The 20703-nt window shown below is 44.7% G+C and overlaps 1 protein-coding gene across 3 annotated transcripts in view; it reads right to left on the minus strand.

Moving 5' to 3' along the window:
* The window catches only part of LOC129815824 (filamin-B), a 96419-nt gene that overhangs the window by 42528 nt on the left and 33188 nt on the right, over positions 1-20703 (minus strand). For all 3 annotated transcript variants that reach the window (XM_055869964.1, XM_055869963.1, XM_055869966.1), the window contains exons 2-18: positions 19896-20144; positions 19648-19742; positions 18265-18412; positions 15611-15804; positions 13318-13480; positions 12973-13167; positions 9240-9377; positions 8325-8451; positions 6297-6433; positions 5496-5689; positions 5138-5251; positions 4894-5037; positions 3920-4043; positions 3502-3662; positions 2774-3034; positions 963-1080; positions 452-720 (exon numbers count right to left, since the gene is read on the minus strand). In XM_055869964.1, the coding sequence (XP_055725939.1) occupies positions 452-720; positions 963-1080; positions 2774-3034; positions 3502-3662; positions 3920-4043; positions 4894-5037; positions 5138-5251; positions 5496-5689; positions 6297-6433; positions 8325-8451; positions 9240-9377; positions 12973-13167; positions 13318-13480; positions 15611-15804; positions 18265-18412; positions 19648-19742; positions 19896-20144 (2831 nt within the window). The remainder of the gene's footprint in view (positions 1-451; positions 721-962; positions 1081-2773; positions 3035-3501; positions 3663-3919; positions 4044-4893; positions 5038-5137; positions 5252-5495; positions 5690-6296; positions 6434-8324; positions 8452-9239; positions 9378-12972; positions 13168-13317; positions 13481-15610; positions 15805-18264; positions 18413-19647; positions 19743-19895; positions 20145-20703) is intronic.

The following is a 20703-nucleotide window of genomic DNA, read 5'->3' on the forward strand; positions in this document are numbered from 1 at the left end:
ACTCTATTCCACAGTACTACATAGAGCCATGACTACATAGATCTCTATTCCACATCAGGTAACTGATGCAGCAGTAAAATTAGATTTAAAAAAACAGATAAAAACACACATTATGGAACAGCGGAGACTGTGAAGAGACACACACACACACACACACAACAGGAAATATACACATATATAGAGATTGTGTGTTGTAGTGTAGTGGCCTGAGGACACACAATGTATTGTGAAATCTTGTGAAATTTATTTTAATGTTTAGAAATTGTATATAACTGCCTTAATTTGATGGACCCCAGGAAGAGTAGCTTGCTGCCTTGGCAATAACTAATGGCGATTCATACAATAAACAAATCAATCATGAAATAATCTATCATGAAACTACAAGGTTATTACATTGAGCCGTATGACAACTACAGAGTCATGTACATTGTACATCCGTGTATGACTGTACCTTGCTGGGGTCTGGAGGCAGCGTGGCCTCCACAGGGAAGGGACTGCCTGGGATTGGGTGTCCATCGTAGGTCACCTCCACAGCGTAGAGCCCTTCCTCCTTGGGGATGTACTTCACCGTGCTGTTCTCGGGTCTCTTCCCGGGCTGAGCCTCCAGCACACAGGGGACATGCTTACCGCTAGGGCTGTTGATCTTGACCTCCAGTTTACCCTGGCCTCCCGCTCCCTTGGTGCACACCACAAACTCCTGGTCCTGCCCCACCTCCACTCCTGAACAAACAAGAGGAGATATAGTTGAACATTTCAGCACATAGCCTTTCTAAAGCACCAAGACAATCCCGCAAAGGCACATGGGTAACACTTCGCCTCCACTAGTGGTAGGGAAGGGGTTTTAATGAAAAGGACTTCTCCTGAAATGGCAAACCGTCGTAGCACCATAGAGGCTGCTGGGAAGCGTTCAGCTGATAGAGGAGGAGGCTAGCGTCCGCTAGTCAGAGGTTAACACTACTTACTGCCATCAAGGTCGTTGACCTGGACTTTGGTGAGATCCAGAGGAGCAGCCACTCCCACAGCAAAGGGACTCTTGGGGATGACATCTCCTCCAAAGGTTATGATGATAACCATCTCTCCCTAGCGAGACAGAGAGAGGGAGACAGAGAGAGCAACACAGAGAGAGCGAGGGAGACAGACAGAGAGACACAGAGAAAGAAAGCAACAGAGAGAGAGAGCGAGAGAGACAGAGAGACAGCGTGACAGAGAGAGAGAGCAAGGGAGACAGAACGACAGAGACAGAGCGAGAGACACACACGTTAATTGAGCTTTTACCTATACTAGTGATCACAGATGAAGAATGTCTGGTAAATAGACCTGTCCCTTGACAGGATTCTACAGAGTACCACAGTAGCGCTCTGTCAACGTTCATCCATATATTTATATATTTTATGCCATTCCTTAATCCATTAGGTAGTTGTTGTGGAATTGTTAGATATTACTGCACTGTCGGAACTAGAAGCATTAGCTACTCGGATTTAACATCTGCTAACCATGTGTATGTGACCAATAAAATGTGATTTGATTGGAGTATGAGTCATAATAGCCATAAAACCATGCAGTCAAACATGGAAATGGTTCCAATAATTTCCACACTTTCCCCATAGGGGGTTTTTAGAAACACTTCCAATAAGGGCTTTGTTTCATGTTGACTTACCCTGGAGTGACGTTTTGATAACCGTGTAAATCTCTCTGGGACAAGGTGACTTATCTATATAGTCGCCTGTATTTACACACAAAAAATGAAACGCAAATGTGGTTATTATAAAGGACTATAAATATCTTGGTGATTTGGTATCATCTTTGAATGGACAATTCTGTGAGCTGTCTTGTGCAAGTTTAACATGGACACAATACTGGTTTAGCAAAGGTTACAGCTAGAGATGACGTGCAGGAGCTTGCAGGGATTTGTAGTATTGCACTTTGATGCAAATTAGCATTTTTGAATCGGAGAGTAAATATGGACGAACATATTGATCAGTCACATTGTCCTTTTAAAGATTTACATGGTTATCAAAACGTCACTCCGGGGTAAGTCAACATGAACCCCCCCTATGGGGAAACATGAATGGTGGAAAAACGATTGGAAACATTTTCCCCGTTTGACCGCTAGGTTTTATGGGTATTATGACACATCCACTGCGGAGCTCTGTTATCTGGCTGGAAGAACCACTAAATAAGGGACGGCCATTTTAACACACAATAACGTTGACAGATGTTTCAAAAATGATTTGAAATAGTTTAAAATACTTTAGCTGTGCTCGATTGCCTGGCTTATCTGACCAACAGAACACTCAAAATGGCTATCCAGACAGGCTAGAGCAAACTCAACGTTACGAAAGATGTTAAATACTATTTGAACGCATGTCTGGTGCCTCGACTCAACTGTTGTATTACAGTATACTTGGTGTGTGAGTAGTCAGTTACCTGTTGTATTGCAGTATACTTGGTGTGTGAGTAGTCAGTTACCTGTTGTATTGGTGTACACTTGGTGTGTGAGTAGTCAGTTACCTGTTGTATTGGTGTACACTTGGTGTGTGAGTAGTCACAGTTACCTGTTGTATTGGTGTATACTTGGTGTGTGAGTAGTCACAGTTACCTGTTGTATTACAGTATACTTGGTGTGTGAGTAGTCACAGTTACCTGTTGTATTGGTGTATACTTGGTGTGTGAGTAGTCAGTTACCTGTTGTATTACAGTATACTTGGTGTGTGAGTAGTCACAGTTACCTGTTGTATTACAGTATACTTGGTGTGTGAGTAGTCACAGTTACCTGTTGTATTGGTGTATACTTGACAGTATGCGAGTAGTCGTAGTTGTCGATGATGTCAAAGTCTTTGACGGCGTCTCCCTTGCCGGTACCAGTGAACTGTACGTCCACGGGGGCCTTGCCTGCGCCTTTAGTGTGCACTGTGAAATGGGTCGGTTTGCCACACTCCACTCCTGAACGAGCCACTCCAGGACCTTCGGCCTTGACCTTGGAGGCATCATGGGAAGGTTCCACTTTGACCCTGAACGGGCTGATGGGAATCTCCTACAAAACAGAAAAACCTTTAACAAAACCTATTTGCACAGGATGGAACATTAACTTAAATATTACATGCGTAAAAACACAATTCAAAACAAAATTTACCATTAAAACCCTAAGACAAGTGAACAGGCTATTATGTTCCACATTATTAAGGGCCGGTTTCCTGTAACCAGATTAAGCCTTTAGGACACAGATTAAGCCTTTAGGACACAGATTAAGCCTTTAGGACACAGATTAAGCCTTTAGGACACAGATTAAGCCTTTAGGACACAGATTAAGCCTTTAGGACACAGATTAAGCCTTTAGGACACAGATTAAGCCTTTAGGACACAGATTAAGCCTTTAGGACACAGATTAAGCCTTTAGGACACAGATTAAGCCCAATCTGGGTCCTACGAGTGCTGCTTTTCCCTAAAAAGCCAAATGGGAACTACGCCTAATAAACTGCTGTGTGTCCATCAGTCACCTACCTGGTCAGTGAAGAGGACCTTGATGGTGAGACGTCCTGCTCCAGGAGGGATGTATTTCACTGTGATGGTGTCGTTAGCATTTGGGATGATATCAAAGTCCACGTCCTCCTCTTTATCACTGATTATATTGGCATCACACTTGATACCCACACTCACGTCCCCTGGAAAACACACATATACATACACATTTACACACTGAGCGTCCCCTGGAAAACACACTGTGGACAAAACATTAAGAACACCTTCCTAATATTGAGTTGCAGCCACTTTTGCCCTCAGAACAGCCTCAATTAGTTGGGGCGTGGTCTTTACAAGGTGTCGAAAGCGTTCCACAGGGATGCTGGCTCATGTTGACTCCAAAGCTTCCCACAGTTGTGTCAAGTCGCCGTGTGTGTGTGTGTGTGTGTGTGTGTGTTACCTTCCCCAGCCTCTGTGCAGTCCACAGTGAAGTGTGTGGGTTCATTGGCCTTCAGTCCCGTCCTCTCTATTCCTGGACCGAAAACCTTCACCTTGTGAGGATGACTGCCCTTCCCAACCTTCACCTGCACAAGAAGAACAGTTCTTTGTTCAATTTTACACAACGTCCAAAGGAAATCCACCTTATGCTTTATCCCGAACCCGTCTGAAAGGACAACCACCCAGGTCGGAGCGCACAAAACTGTTTTTAGTTTAAGAGAATTGATAGGAACAATGTTTAGGACAATAACAGTAGGAACCAGGAACGGGAGAAGCTTACAGACTGTAAACAACAACAAAACAATGGAATGTCACACCGTCCCAAAATAGTTAACATACGATTGTATCATCGGCCTGAAGTCAGTGTCCTGATTTCAGTTAGGATAAGTGGGGGGGTGGGGGGGTCAACTGGCGTTGAAGGCAATATATAAAGGACAGTTTTTGTTCTACCAGAAGTCTGATTTGATTAGGTCATTTCTTTACTTCAAAATTGTTACAAAAGCCACGAACAACCTAATTAAAAAGCACTGCTCAAACCACTATTAGGCCTCGCTATTTGTAGCATCCTTAGTTCAACAATATTACTCAGAAGCTATACATCTCTGTGGTGTTACTGACCCAAAAATGTACAGTATTCCTCAGTGTGTGTGTGTGGTTATCAGAATGAGGCTTCTTAAGTTCATCTTTTGTATTCTCCTGAGTGACATTGGATAGATTAGCTTCAGGACTCTCCAAAATGGTCAGTTAGATTAGTCCCTAGTGGTTAGGGTACGTTTACGGTAAGTAATATTCTCCTGAGTGGGTTGTGGGTATGTAACAGGCATCCCTCCCCTTTGCGACACCAGACAGCGGTTGTTTTAGTGTTAGTCTAAGGTTATTATTAGCCTCCAGAGAGGTTATGTTTTGGTCAGAGACAATGTCCTGCGGTGGTCTTACCCTGAAGGGACTGTTGGGTACACTGACTCCTGCCCAGGTGATGGCGACCGTGTGTTTGACCGCGGCAACGGGCGTGTAGGAACAGGCAAAGACACCGTCTCCAGTCTTCTTCACCTTAACGTCGAGGGGACCGCCTTCGGCACTCTGTGGGTTAGAGACAACATAGTTACCACTAGTCTGTGTGTGTGTGTGTGTGTGTGTGTGTGTGTGTGTGTGTGTGTGTGTGTGTGTAGGGTTGTCTTACCTGGGCAGAGATCTTCAGGGGGCCTGTCCCAGCATCCTTAGTGTTGACGGTGAATTCTGCCGGTTTGTTGATGACACAGCCACTCTTCTCCAGGCCTGGACCGTAGGCCTTCACCTGAAACAATCACAATACCACACCGTTACAGCTATGCTACTGTAGCAGCAGATACTAACAGTAACACTACTGCTGTCCCCCCAGGTACTAGGTCCTCTAATGTCTCACTACTGGTGTCCCCCCAGGTCTCTGTACTAGGTCCTCTAATGTCTCACTACTGGTGTCCCAGAGGGGCTCTGTACTAGGTCCTCTAATGTCTCTCTACTGGTCTCATTACGGAGACAGGAAGAGTGACGTCACTCACCAAGCTGGGGTTGCTGTCCTGGTTGTCAGGGACGATGTAGGCCATGAAAGGACTGTCCTCTATATCGTCGTCGTCACACATCACGTGGACAGCGTACTCCCCTGCCTCCGACGGCCAGTACTTCACATCACATGAACCATCGTTCTGGTCCTCACACTCTATTTTGGCCTGGGACGGGCCCTCGATGGCAAAGCCTGTTAGAGGGAGGGTAGAATGGCTATTAACTCTATAACAAAAGACAAAATAACATTTTATTGGTGACGTATACACGGTTAGCAGATGTTAATGCAAAATGCTTGTGCTTCTAGTTCCGACCGTGCAGTAATATCTAACAATTTCACAACAATTACCTTACACACACAGGTGTAAAGGAATGAATAAGAATATGTACATAAATATATGGATGAGCGATGGCCGTGCAGCATAGGCAAGATGCAGTAGATGGTATAGTGTACAGTCTATACAGATGAGTAGTGTAGGGTATGTAAACATAAAGGTGCATAGTTTAAAGTGGCTAGTGATACGTGTATCACATAAGATGCAGTAGATGGTATAGAGTACAGTATATACAGATGAGATGAGTGCTGTAGGGATTGTAAACACCATGTTGGTCTGAACACTGCCTCACTGAAAGCTTTGTTAAAGATATGTTTTTGAAGCTGCATCAAGCAGATATACAACATCTGGTTGATTTAAAAACCTGACGGAAGAACAATGTCAACGAATTAGCAGTAGGCCTACAGACCAAAAGCACAAATAGACCGCTTTAATTCAAAAAACAGTATCTTCAACAGTCCTTACCTAGAACTCCCACGTCAGTGCCGATGGATTCCGCCACAAAGTCAGCGGATTTACCCACCATGCCTCCCTCCAGACCTGGCCCCCAGGCCCTGATCTTCTGGTGGCCCGCCTCCGGACCAACCCCCACCTCAAACGGACTGGGACAGAGACACAATAGTAAGACATATGTTCCAAAGAGTTGGTTCCACAGAGGGATTCTTGAAACCCCATAATCATGCCTGTAGTATCTCCTTTCCATGTGCTTTATGTCCCCTTTGCCTTGCCAGCGCTACCGAGTACAGTGGTGTCTTTCTGCACAGGAACAAGACGTGATTGTTTTCAGAACATGCCCTTGAAAAGGTCTGTAGTTAGTGGGAGAGGCAGACAGCCATTAAGGTGAGTAATGCTGGGAGCTGAAGGCTCTGTAGCATGTCAACAGAGCCTGTTCAATGCAGAGACAGACCGTGGTAACAGACTACGCAGTCTGTCTGGGAGGTAATACCAGCTAATCCGTCTCTCAGGCACGGTAGTAGCCAAGCAAACCCCTCCACAACATGGCTTTAAAGGGCTTGTGGTTAAGGGCCTTTTAAAAAAGGAACATTTCGCTGAAAAACTCATTGTATTTGTTTCATTAGTCCACTGTTGATTTAGTCCCAAAATGTTTTGCAAGTCAGCTATCAAGTTTAAGATAAAAATTATCAAAAATACAGAAAACAGTTTTGCATCATACCGGCTGTATTTTTGCCCCAAGTTTCTGATCAAGAGCTCGTATACACATGAAAAAAAAAAAAAAAAAGACATTACTCAGAGATGCCCATAAACAATATCACATTCAAAATGGGTAAATCTTCCCATTGAGAGAGCCATTTCAACCTGGTCCTGAGAGCACTGGCACACACACGGTCAGCTGGGAGCCTGTTCAATGCTTAGTAACACCATGGTAACAGCATGGGGGTAATTCCAGGAGACCATGTCTAGCACTAACAGACCAGAGCCCTTTCCTAAACAATGTCTTTCCAAGCTGTGTATTAGCATTACCAGAGCCCTCTAGGAGCACGTTACGACCTGTAATCCAATCCCCATTGTAGTAAACCCTGATTAAGATATGGAAAATATCTTAATAAAACGTTAGAGACTAACTCCGCTCACAGCGAACTGTGACAGTTAATTATTTTCAGTTGGAGAATTTCACAGGTTTCCGTTGTCAGTGTGGCATAAAAATGATTACATTTCCTCAGGCTGAAACCAGCTCTCACACACTGAAAACGTAATTTCCAGGGTTGCTTGTTAAATTAATCTGTCTGGAACTAAACAGTCTCTTTCTCAGGGTACATAGCCTAGATCCTGGTGATGGGAAATGTGAGGAGACATACAAAATGTTAGATAGTGCTATGTTTGGCGCTACGGTAGCTAACACACAGCACAAAGTTAGCGAACACCACAATGATGACACTGGATGTCTGTCTTCCAGCACACGCCGCCCCCCCCGACAAACCACGCCGCGCCCCCCCCCCCAGACTAACCACGCCGCCCCCCCCCCCCAGACTAACCACGCCGCCCCCCCCCCCAGACTAACCACGCCGCCCCCCCCCCAGACTAACCACGCCGCCCCCCCCCCCCAGACTAACCACGCCGCCCCCCCCCCCCAGACTAACCACGCCGCCCCCCCCCCCCAGACTAACCACGCCGCCCCCCCCCCCCCCAGACTAACCACGCCGCCCCCCCCCCCAGACTAACCAGACCACCTCAAGTCCCTAGCTACCACGTTCTACCCCACCTCCTAAGTCCCTAGATACCACCACAGTGAGTTCATACTAACATGTAGAGACCGAACAATGAGCCATGGATAGGCCAGGCCCCTCCCACCACATGCATGGCTCTAGTCGTCAGACGTGACCCAAAGGAACCAACAAGACTTAACCGGAACTTGTCAGGTGACAGACTAACATGGCGCTTCTGTTTCTGATGAGCAAACCCAAAGCATAGAGAATGGGGAAAGTGAAGCTTTGACGTTCAGTATGTAGAGGGCTCCCGGATCAGTCATTTCACCTCTTGGGGATGTGCTGTCCTCCCCAGGTGATGGTGACCGTGTACTTCCCAGGGGTGTGAGGGTAATAGTCGTAGTTAAACACCCCATCGCCAGACTCCTTCTGTTTCACTGGCTCCTCCATACCTTCTACATGGAGAGAAGAGGAGAAGCAGAGGAGAGAAGAGGATAGAGGAGAAGCAGAGGAGAGAAGAGGATAGAGAAGCAGAGGAGAGAAGAGGATAGAGAAGCAGAGGAGAGAGGAGAAGCAGAGGAGAGAAGAGGATAATTATTAACCTTTGTCAACAGGGAAGTCATATTTTAACACCAAGGTCTGTTTTACAAATCTCTGTACCCCACACAGATAAATTGTAAGAGCAGGGAATTTCAGACAGATTCAAAACACGAAGACCAATGCCTCACAAAGGGAACCTATTGGAAAAAAGCAGCATGGTGAAGTTACAACACTTGACAGTAAATCAATACACCCAGTCCACTACAAAAGATATGCTAGAAAAGGTTGGAGACCACTGCTACAAAGACATCAGCAGGAGCTAGCTTTTACTACAGTGGAGTAGGATGAAGGTATGGAAGGCGAGGGGGAGAGGGAGAGGTATGGAAGGCGAGGGGGAGAGGGAGAGGTATGGAAGGCGAGGGGGAGAGGGAGAGGTATGGAAGGCGAGGGGTAGAGGGAGAGGTATGGAAGGCGAGGGGTAGAGGGAGAGGTATGGAAGGCGAGGGGTAGAGGGAGAGGTATGGAAGGCGAGGGGTAGAGGGAGAGGTATGGAAGGCGAGGGGTAGAGGGAGAGGTATGGAAGGCGAGGGGTAGAGGGAGAAGGGAGGGAAGGAGATGTAGAACACCGAGTGAGTCTTCTGACTCCAAAAAGGGGTCAATGTCTAAATGAAAAATAAGAGCCGTGTATTAACTGTTAACTCACTGGGTCCTTTGACTGTGACCTTCAGATCCCCACTTCCTGCGTTCCTGGTGTCTACTCTAAAGTCCGCCACCTGTTTCACTCTGACCCCTCTGGGCTGGAGGCCACGTCCTGTGGCACGACACGCCCCTGGCATTGACGCTGAAACACAGGAGACAGGAGACTTAATACAAGAATCACTTCAGCCCTGAAACTCATTTCTTTATTCATTCATGTATTCCCAGTAGTGTCATCATAGTGAGTGTGTCCTCTGTGCTAAAGCCTTTTACTTTAGTAAAAGTATCAATACTTAACTATTTACAGTCAGGTCGATTAATATTTGGACATGAACCATTTTGGCTCTGTACGCCACCACAACGCAGACATTGAGCTTTAATTTGAGCTTATTTACATCCAAATCGGGTGAACGGTGTAGGAATTACAGCACTTTAATTATTATATGTGGTCTCCTCAATTTTAGGGGCTAAAAAATATATTGGACAAATATCATAAATTAAATTGTGAGTTTTAATACTTGGTTGCAAATCGTTTGCTGTCAATGACTGCCTGAAGTCTGGAACCAAATGCTGGGGTTCTTCCCTGGTGATGCTCTGCCAGGCCATTACTGCAGCTGTCTTCACTTCCTGCTTGTTCTTGGGGCGTTGCGCCTTCAGAAAGTGATATGCATGCTCAATTGGATTCCGGTCAAGTGATTGACTTTGCCATTGCAGAACATTCCACCTCTTTGCCTTAAAAAGTATTGGGTTGCTTTCGCAGTATGCTTCGGGTCATTGTCCATCTGCACTGTGAAGCGCGGTCCAATTGAGTTTTGAAGCATTTGGTTGTAACTGAGCAAATAATAGCCCTAAACACTTCATAATTCGTCAGCAGTCACATTAATAAATACAACAGAACCAGTTCCGTTGGCAGCCATACACGCCATAACACCACCTCCACCATGCTTCACAGATGTGGTGGTATGCTTCAGATCATGAGCAGTTACTTCCCTTCACACACTCGCATCATCATTCTGGTACCAGTTCATCTTTGTCTCATCTGTCCATAGGATGTTCCAGAACTATACAGGCCTTTTTTTAGACTTTGTTTGGGAAACTAATCTGGGTCGTCCTGTTTGAGGTTTACCAATGGTTTACATCTTGTGGTAAACAGTCTGTATTTACTCTGGTGAAGTCTTCTCTTCAATGTTGACTGACACAGATAATCCTACCTCCTGGAGGGTGTTCTTGATCTGGGACATTGTTGTGAAAAGGGTTTTTTCTTCACCAAGGAAATAATTATTCTGTCATCAACCACAGTTGTTTTCCGTGGTCTTCCGGGCCTTTCGGCGTTCCTGAGCTCAGTGTGTTCTTTTTAAGAATGTACCAAATAGTTGATTTGGCCACACCTCAAGTTAAGTTTGCCATCTGACGGGCTCGTTTTTGATTTTTCAGCCTAATGGACTTGCTTCACTGGCAGTGACACCTCTTTAGACTTCATATTGAGGGTTAACAGCAACAGATTGCAAATACCACACTTGAAATCCACTCTAGACCTTTTATCTACTTACTGGTAAATTAACTAATGAGAAAATAACACCTAGCCATGGAATAGCCTCAAACAGTTGAGGTGAAGAGGGGTGCATTCAGACATACTAAAACATCACCAAAGACTGAGAAGGCTTGAAGCCCGAGGGGGTTTCTAGACAAAACAGTAAATAGATGCTCACTCTCCGATTCAACAATCGCCTCTGTCTCAGTTACCCATTTGAATAAAAACGACTACAAATCCTTTGTTTTGGAAAATCCACTTGTGGGTCTGTAAAGAGAGAGGGTTTAGGGTCATGGCGCTGTGCTGTGAGGTCAGTTTGGCATGGAAAAGCTGCATCAGGGAGATGGAATTTGGGGTTTTATGAGCTAGGCTGTAGGAGGAGAGAGGAGAGGGGCTGAACAAGGCTGCCAGCGTCCTGTCCACTATGTCCTGGCTTGAGGCGTGAGGCGTCCACATGCTTCCCAGCTGAAAGAGTCATATATTCTGACAACATTTTGTGATGTTTTGGACTTCGGTGAGACTTTGGCTCTGAACTTTGGCTTGCCTCCAGAAAAAAATGTGCCTGAACAGCCAAAGTCTATACCCCTTCGGTGATTAGTCACTAGTAGGGATTCTTCAATACAGTCTTGTCATTCAACTAGAGACGACTCGTTTTTGAACCCCCCCCCCCCCATTAAGAAATACTGCATCAAACAGCTTAGTTAGATGTACCACTTAGATCTCCGCTGCAAAAACTTCAAAATAAATGACAGCTATCTTGAGTTGTTAATTAATGGACAAACATAAGCGAAGGTCTTTTAAGAGCGTATGTGAGCACACTGGTTCGGTTCAGCTAGCCAAGTTTGTCGAGGCGCCAGCCGAACGACGCCTTTAGTCCTAATGCTGGGGATTTCAGTTCCCCTTCTGTCCAATTTCATCTTTTCCTAATCACACCTTTCCATCCCCTCAGCCCTGACCCAGCAGCTAGCTAACAGCCAGAGTCGAGCCAGGTCACCACCCCCCTGAGAGGGTAAGTACTGTAGGTGGTGAGACATGAGGGGGAGGCAGCTGACCGCTCAGTGGAAACTAACAAGACAAACTATGTACACCCAATTATGTCAGACACAGTTCTAGAATCTAGCCAGAGTTCTGTATACAGGCTAGACCTGGGAAACAGGGGTTCTAGAATCTAGCCAGAGTTCCGTATACAGGCTAGACCTGGGAAACAGGGGTTCTAGAATCTAGCCAGAGTTCTGTATACAGGCTAGACCTAGGGAACAGGGGTTCTAGAATCTAGCCAGAGTACTGTATACAGGCTAGACCTGGGAAACAGGGGTTCTAGAATCTAGCCAGAGTACTGTATACAGGCTAGACCTAGGGAACAGGGGTTCTAGAATCTAGCCAGAGTTCTGTATACAGGCTAGACCTGGGAAACAGGGGTTCTAGAATCTAGCCAGAGTTCTGTATACAGGCTAGACCTGGGAAACAGGGGTTCTAGAATCTAGCCAGAGTTCTGTATACAGGCTAGACCTGGGAAACAGGGGTTCTAGAATCTAGCCAGAGTTCTGTATACAGGCTAGACCTGGGAAACAGGGGTTCTAGAATCTAGCCAGAGTTCTGTATACAGGCTAGACCTGGGAAACAGGGGTTCTAGAATCTAGCCAGAGTACTGTATACAGGCTAGACCTGGGAAACAGGGGTTCTAGAATCTAGCCAGAGTTCTGTATACAGGCTAGACCTGGGGAACAGGGGTTCTAGAATCTAGCCAGAGTACTGTATACAGGCTAGACCTGGGAAACAGGGGTTCTAGAATCTAGCCAGAGTTCTGTATACAGGCTAGACCTGGGGAACAGGGGTTCTAGAATCTAGCCAGAGTACTGTATACAGGCTAGACCTGGGGAACGGGGGTTCTAGAATCTAGCCAGAGTTCTGTATACAGGCTAGACCTGGGGAACAGGGGTTCTAGAATCTAGCCAGAGTTCAGTATACAGGCTAGACCTGGGGAACAGGGGTTCTAGAATCTAGCCAGAGTTCAGTATACAGGCTAGACCTAGGGAACGGGGGTTCTAGAATCTAGCCAGAGTTCAGTATACAGGCTAGACCTAGGGATCGGGGGTTCTAGATTCCAAATAAAGCTCTTCAATTAAACAGATTGTATTCAGAAGGTTTAGCTACAACCAATATAATATATTAACCCCCCCCCCCTCCGCAGGCTTAGGTTAGGGTTCACCTGGTCCAATGTTGACAGTAGAAGGACTCTTGGGAATGGCGATGCCTCCGAAGGTGACGGTGATTGTGTGAGGACCTTGCTGGGTGGGCTTGTAGGTACACCTGAACACACTGTCTCCTTTATCCTCCATAACGGCCTCCAACGGTCTGCCCTGAGGATCCTTGATGACAGCCGACACATCTCCCACTCCTGCCCCTAGTTGTGAGGGGAACACAGCAATACTTTAGCCAAAGCACTTACCAGTCTACAAAGCACCAACTTCAAAATGCTAATGAACACAACGAGAAGTTTAACAGCCCAGAGTATGTGGTCAGTTATTATCCTGCTAACAGAAGGAGCACCAACCTGCAGTGTAGACGTCGAAGTAGGTGGGTTTGTTGGCTATGTTTCCTATAGCTTCCAGTCCAGGCCCTTTAGCTGTAACCTTGGTGGGGTCTCCCTGAGCCTTGTCCACGCTCACCTCAAACGGAGACTTGGGGATCTGCTGGCCTGCAAAGAGCACCGTCACCTAGACAAGACCAGACACCGGCCATGTCAGAAATCATGGAAGTGGTATCGAATGCCGTCAAATAGTTAGGACACGTTATCCAGACAAGCTCCCGGTCCAAGTGAAGAACTTGACTCTAGAACTGAATCAAGAGCTTGCCAATATGAAGTGAAGATGCTGTTGTGGGTAGGACTGTGGCAGTCAAATCACATCTTCAGGCTTCCACACAGCCTACAAGCCCCTGATGCAGACCTTTGGAACATCTACATTTTTAAAAAAGTATAATAAATCCATGTAATATAGTTTACACCGTCACAATAAATCCATGATTTATTTTAGACAGGTCTAAAGAAACATGATATGAAGAAAATGTAGTCTACTTCAGAAGAACAGAGTACTGAGTTGTCCTTATGTAAGGTCCTGATCTGGCTATGCCAAATGTCTGTGGGCTACGCTGGTTCATTTAGCAGACTAGATTTGCTTAGAATTCTGTGGCATTATTTCATAGTATGAAGAATACAATTGAACATAGCTGAATAAAATTGAAATATTTTCAACAAACGATTTGAGTGCGCACGTGGCTGTTCTGTGTTGAGCGGTTAAAGAAACAGGTCCTCCTATATGCTTAATTTAGAGTTGATGTAACTTTAGTTTTTCTACAAACGTTGGGCTATATGTTTACATTTTTAATACATTGGAAGGTTGCATAAATTTGCTTGAAAAGGCCATGATCTCTGCTTCTTTTTTTTGTGCAGGCTGTACACACTTCAGTCTCTCATTCACAATGACAAGCAGTTGATAATGCCTGGAATTAACCGACTGCATCCCCTTCACATGTCTAATGAAAGCAAAACATTTTATGAAAAATCTAAGAATTTTGCAGCCAGTGGCCATTGTGCCCTTGGGCTGAAAATAATAATCATAATTTCCTTCTCCACATTTAATTTGTCAGCCAACAAGAGGAGTAGGCATAACAAAAAGCAAAAGCACTAGCCTGTCAATATACTATCCCCCATTGTACAAAGGTCAACCTATACTATTCTGTGCGATAAATAAATATTCCAAACATAGTCTGGGACAGTAGCGGCATGCGATAGTGCCCAAAATAATACTAGCATTAAAACAAAGAAATCACACAATGTGGCTGATGAAATAGATCAGAAAGTTTAGCTTAACATGCTGATAATGTGACGAAATAGCTTAAGTTTAAGCGCAGCAAAACGCACATGGTAGGCTATAAGCAGGAAAACAACATCAAAACCGACCTCAAATATGCTTACGCATGTAATTATTTTATTATTGAAGGTGCATGTTCATGGTGAAAATGCACCTTACCCAAACTTGAAACTCACTCTGCGTATGTATCCCAGTTAGGCTCTAAACCGCTTGTAAAATGGATTGATATCCTTACATTTTAAGTTATTTGGTCACTTCAGTTGTGATACAAACCTTATCAAAACATATAGTCCTATGGGGTAAGGCTACATGAAGTGTGTGATTATGATTACAATAATAATTCACAAGTGATAGGATAATATCGTCACCCATCAGACTATTTTTGATTTAATAATCTGGTCTTTACATAATAACATGAGTTAAAATGGATCATTATCGTGCACCTGTTTCGAAACGGGGAAGCGGAAAAAAATACATGTCATCTAGTTAAATAGCAGATGGAGGACAATTTGCCAGCCAGGTAGGCTATACTCCTGTTGTAAAGGTAAGCAATGTGTTTAATATTAGGAAAGTTGAGAAAGTAGGCCAGGTCTATAGAAAACTGATGGGATCCTCCTCTTTTTAGTAGAGGCCATCACTCTGTTCTCACACAATTGCATTGCCTAAAGAAATGTTACTCAAAATGAGCTCATGGGCTCTCATGAAGTGTGATTAGATTTCCCATTACATTTGCATCGATGTCAGAGTGATTAGAGGGACAATAGAGTTCTGAGTACCAGGCAGTTAGCAAGTTTGGGAGGCTACTAATGACCATGCGCAGCAGCTTGTTGAAGCCTAATTAACTTGACTAAATGTGGAAGTTGACTGCCTTCATAACTCGTGACCGCAACAGACCGTGTTGTGGGGGAACGGTACATGATCAGTTCGTAGTAAAGCTGCATGAATGTTTACAAAAGGGACTTGGCTGTACTGTACCTTGTGATGACCCATAACCTGGGGTATGTAGGTGACACTGAAGGTTTTCTTCCCTTCGTTAGGAACTGCCTTCACCTCTTCTCTGGTTCCTTCTGGGTCCTCCACGTAAACCGTGACCTGTCCCTGACCTGCGCTGAACGCATCCACGGTGAAGATAGCAGGGCGCAACACCCTGTTACCTACTGGCTCCAGACCTGTTAGAGAGAGAACAGACTTTACACACCAGATACTCTACTGTAGAAGGTACCTGTTACCTACTGGCTCCAGACCTGTTAGAGAGAGAACAGACTTAACACACCAGATACTCTACTGTAGAAGGTACCTGTTACCTACTGGCTCCAGACCTGTTAGAGAACAGACTTAACACAGATACTCTACTGTAGAAGGTACCTGTTACCTACTGGCTCCAGACCTGTTAGAGAACAGACTTAACACACCAGATACTCTACTGTAGAAGATACAGGACACTGTACTCAATAACAGTCTCTGGAGGTCTGTAGTACTACAGGTCTTCATCCTTCAGTAACTGATCCAGAATCAGATCAGCTGAGATTCAATGACATTGATTTGGAACGGAGTGCAAATAGTGTCCGAGAACAGTGTCTCCACCCGGCACAGTCAGAAGAAGACTGGCCACTCCCCATAGCCTGGTTCCTCTCTAGGTTTCTTCCTAGGTTCTGGCCTTTCTAGAGAGTTTTTCCTAGCCACTGTGCTTCTACACCTGCATTGCTTGCTGTTAGGGGTTTTAGGCTGGGTTTCTGTACAGCCCTTTTGAGATATCAGCTATATAAATACATTTGATTTGAGTTCTTTCAAAGATGGCGGTGATGAGATTAAAGGCAACGTGAAATGCAGGACTTAGCTGGAAGCCAACGCATGTCCTGTTCAGGGTGCAAGGATTAGAGACCCGGGGGGTCTGATACTGTAGCATATGGATGGAAAATAGACCGCCGTACTTTCATTCTCCTGTCTGATGACGGCAGGAGGGAAAGTGCTGCTGAACCTATAGCTGGGCCTGTGCATTATTGTTCGGATGGGGAATCCAGGCCATCCTGTCAACGAATGAACCTGGCATTAAGCAACCTCTTCATTGTGTTTCCTTAAGAGGGGAGATCAGCTTTACTATAGCAGATACATTGACAGAAGACAATGTAATTGTCAGCATCATTTCCAACCCTCCCCATTTATTTTATATACAGCACGAGTTCAAAGTTGACACCTACTCTTTCGATTTCTTTTTTTAAAAGTATATTCTACACTGTAGAATAGTAGTGAAGACATGGAAACTATGAAATAACACATTTGGAATCAGGTCTCATTAGTGATTTTAAGCTGATCTGATTATGTACATAATGTCTACTTCAACGAGTCGGCAGTGGCGGACCAGGCCCTAATTACGGGACTCGAATAAGGAAATGGCAGAGGGGGGGGGGGGTGGGATACAGGCAAGCCGGCATCCTGACTATGTGGCGAACAAATAGATCACCATTGCCCTCTGTTCTACTGGCGAAAGTGCAATCACCGGAGAACCGACTGGGCGAACTCCGTTCTAGACTATCCGATCACTGGGTCCTGAAGAACTCATGTCCTGTTTGTCAGAGTCGTTGCTAAAACAAGGACATGTTAATACAGCACTGTTTTTTTTTGTTGCGCATCGTCCAAACCGGATGGCAGACTCAGGTAAGACAAAGGGAGGGGTGTGTCTGTCAACAACAGCTGGTGATCTAATGTTAAAGGAAGTCTCAAGTTCTCTCTTGTCTGAGTTAGAATACCTCATGCTTAGCTGGCACTAAGAACACACTCAACAAGCTGTATAGACCCATAAGCAAACAAGAAATCGCACATTCAGAGAGTTTCTCTTGCGGCCGGTGATTTTACCTCATTTACCTGCAACTAGGAGAAGAATAAGTAAAGCTAGATCTTAACACACGGCTATACAATCCTCTCCCCTCACTCCCTTAACCAATACTCAATCCTCCTGCTAACAAACTCTATCCTGGACTTCCTGGCAGGCCACCCCCCCCAGGTGGTGAGGGTAGGCAACACCACATCTGCCACGCTGACTCAGACACCATCATCAAGTTTGCCGTGGGATCTTTAATGACCTCAGAGAGTCAGGACACCCGTTTAACGTCCCATCCGAAAGACGGCACCCTACACAGGGCACTGTCCCCAATCACTGCCCTGGGGCATTGGGATATTTCTAGACCAGAGGAAAGAGTGCCTCCTACTGGCCCTCCAACACCACTTCCAGCAGCATCTGGTCTCCCATCCAGGGACTGACCAGGACCAACCCTGCTTAGCTTCAGAAGCAAGCCAGTAGTGGTATGCAGGGTGGTATGCTGCTAGCAAGACTGCTAAACAATGAATGAGGCTGTTAAAGTCAAAACAGGGGGTGCAACTGAATACTAGGGAGGTGTTCTTAATGTTTTGTCGACTCGGTGTAGACCGCTACATGGTGTGTGTTTGGCAGGCACTCAGTAGTACTTAAGGTGTCATTATTAAACTTGGACCTAGTAATGTTGTGCAGTTTGAGAAGTTATTCTTCGCAATGCCAGGGTTATGGGTAACATTTCCTCAGGTATCAGACATACTAAAAATTAAAATCACTCACTGCACTGAAAGTCACTGTAGATAAAAGTGTGTGACTTTACCTGGTCCATATGCACGGGCCTTCTTGGGATTGAGTTTGGGTTTGAGGGGTGCGCCAGGCTTCAGTTTGGCTTTTGGGAATTGGGACAGGTAGGTCATCACGGACTGTTCATCCACACTGGGGTCAATGATCTCCTCTGGTGCAATCACCTGAGACAGAAGACAGACACACAACCTACAGTACAGACAACTGACAATAACAGATATCCTCTAGACACCACAAACACGAGTACGGCCCTGAGTTTTTGCTGACAACCTATAACTATTGCTGTTCACATAACATGGGTCAGGAAAACTGGTCAGCGTCAAATTATCTAATCTACAGATTTCAGTATTCAAACAAAATTTGCTGGTGTTGAGACTTTGGGTAAAGAGTAAGTCTGGAGTGTTACTACAATGTTGCCAATATCAGAGACAGACAGCAAGGTGTATACAAAATCTCTGTTGAAAACCAAATGATAGTCTAAAAGTAAATGGGATAATGTCTTGATGCTTTTTATAGTGGACATCAAGTTTATAAATTGCCTGGCTGGGCTGATGAGACAGTGGAATGCACAGTCAAATGGAACAGAGTAAATAGGTATTTTAACGTCAGATTTAGCCGGTGGTAACTTGTGGAATAGACACCGGCTGGAATGTGGATTTACCCAAATCAGCGTCCAGGACTAGACCCACCCATTGTATAAATAATGTTAATAACTTTTGGAACAGTTACAGAGAGTCTCCTGTTTGCAGACATTTAACTTGGGCGTGTTGTATGATTGATTTCAATAAAGCTTTTGATTGTTTGAATGCTGCACCCACCTGGTAGGTAAATACAGCTGAGAAAAAAAAAGACTCCACTACAAAATGATCTGTTTCTGGTTTTACAATTTATAGTTAAGCGTTGTTAAAAAAAATAATTTAACATTATATTTATTCGATAAACTACTGGCTAATTCCTAAGTTAAATCATTAGTATTGTGTATTAAAAATTAATATGAACTTTATTTTCTTTGCATTATTCGAGGTCTGACAACACTGCATCTTTGTTATTTAGACCAGTTGTCATTTTCTGCAAATAAATTCTCTGAATGAAGATATTTTTATTTGGGAAAAATGTTATCAGTAGTTTATAGATTAAAACAAAAAGTTAATTTAACCCAAACACATAGTTATAAATAGTAAAACCAGAAGGTGACAATTTTGCAGTGGTGTCTTAATTTTTTTACAGAGCTGTAGATGGATAATTTTTCAGCACCATTCAAACTTGGCTCAGAAGGAAACTGCAATAAGGAAAAGTCCAGAAGATGCACTGTGTCAGGAACAAATTAGAGACTACAACGCTCCCTGTCCAGTTTTACGGGGACTAGAGGGATCCCTGACAAAACTGGCTTTATTCTCACCTGAGGGATGCCCAGCCAGTCATCAGCCAGCTGCATGGCCTCTTGGGCATTGTCTGAAGGCTTGTTGTCCCACGTCTCCCAGTCAGGACACAGACCTGCACAAAAAATAACATCAATAATATAAAACGCATGACCAATATCCACATCAAAACCTTATCCTAAACACCTCACCCACTCAATAACAAATGAACATCACCACCAGTTACCCTCTAGAAATTGTGGTACACACCTTCACCCCCAGAACCTACCTGGAGCACAGCTATCGACTAAGGCTCCCAGGGCCTTGCCACTCCGCCAGTCTTTGCTGAAGTTGTTGATGGGCAGGTCTGGCACTTTATTCTGGATCCATCCCAGAAGCCTCTGCTTCGGGGTCTTCTTCTCCGCCTCGTCATCCACCTCGTCTTCCCACACCGGCATGGAGATGGAGTAATGGAGGATCAGAGTCCACACCATGCCCAGGATCAGTTTCATGTTCCCATCCACTATGGCCTTCGAGTCTGGAGGGGCGAAACAGATCTAGGATCAGATTTTAGGTTCACATCCACAAACACTATTTACTTTCTGGATGAAGGGAGAAGTAGGAGGAAGACGAAGGACGGAGAAGGGAGGAAGAGAGGTTAAACAATGAGGAAGGAGGAGAAAGTCTTGACAATGCCAGTATTTTTCTATTTTCCTTGACATTACAGATCATGACTTCAGAAAGTATGCATACCCTTTGATTGTCAACTTTGTTGTTCCAGACTGAATTAAAACGTATTATTACTGGCCTGAACACAAACCCCATAATGTCAGTGAAATTATGTTTTTAAAATGAATACAAAATTTCAAAGCTGAAATGTCTTGAGTCAATAAGTATTCAACCCCATTATGACAAGCCTAAGTTCAGGAGTAAAAATGTGCTTAACAAGTCACAACAACTCACTGTGTAGCAATAGTGTTTATCATGATTGTGTGACTACCTCATCTCTGTACCCCACACATACAATTATCTGGAAGGTCCATTAGTCAAGCAGTGTATTTCAAAAAAGGGAGTTTATCCAATGCCTCAAAAAGGGC

This window comes from Salvelinus fontinalis, chromosome 18 (assembly GCF_029448725.1).
Source record: "Salvelinus fontinalis isolate EN_2023a chromosome 18, ASM2944872v1, whole genome shotgun sequence".
NCBI lineage: Eukaryota > Metazoa > Chordata > Actinopteri > Salmoniformes > Salmonidae > Salvelinus > Salvelinus fontinalis.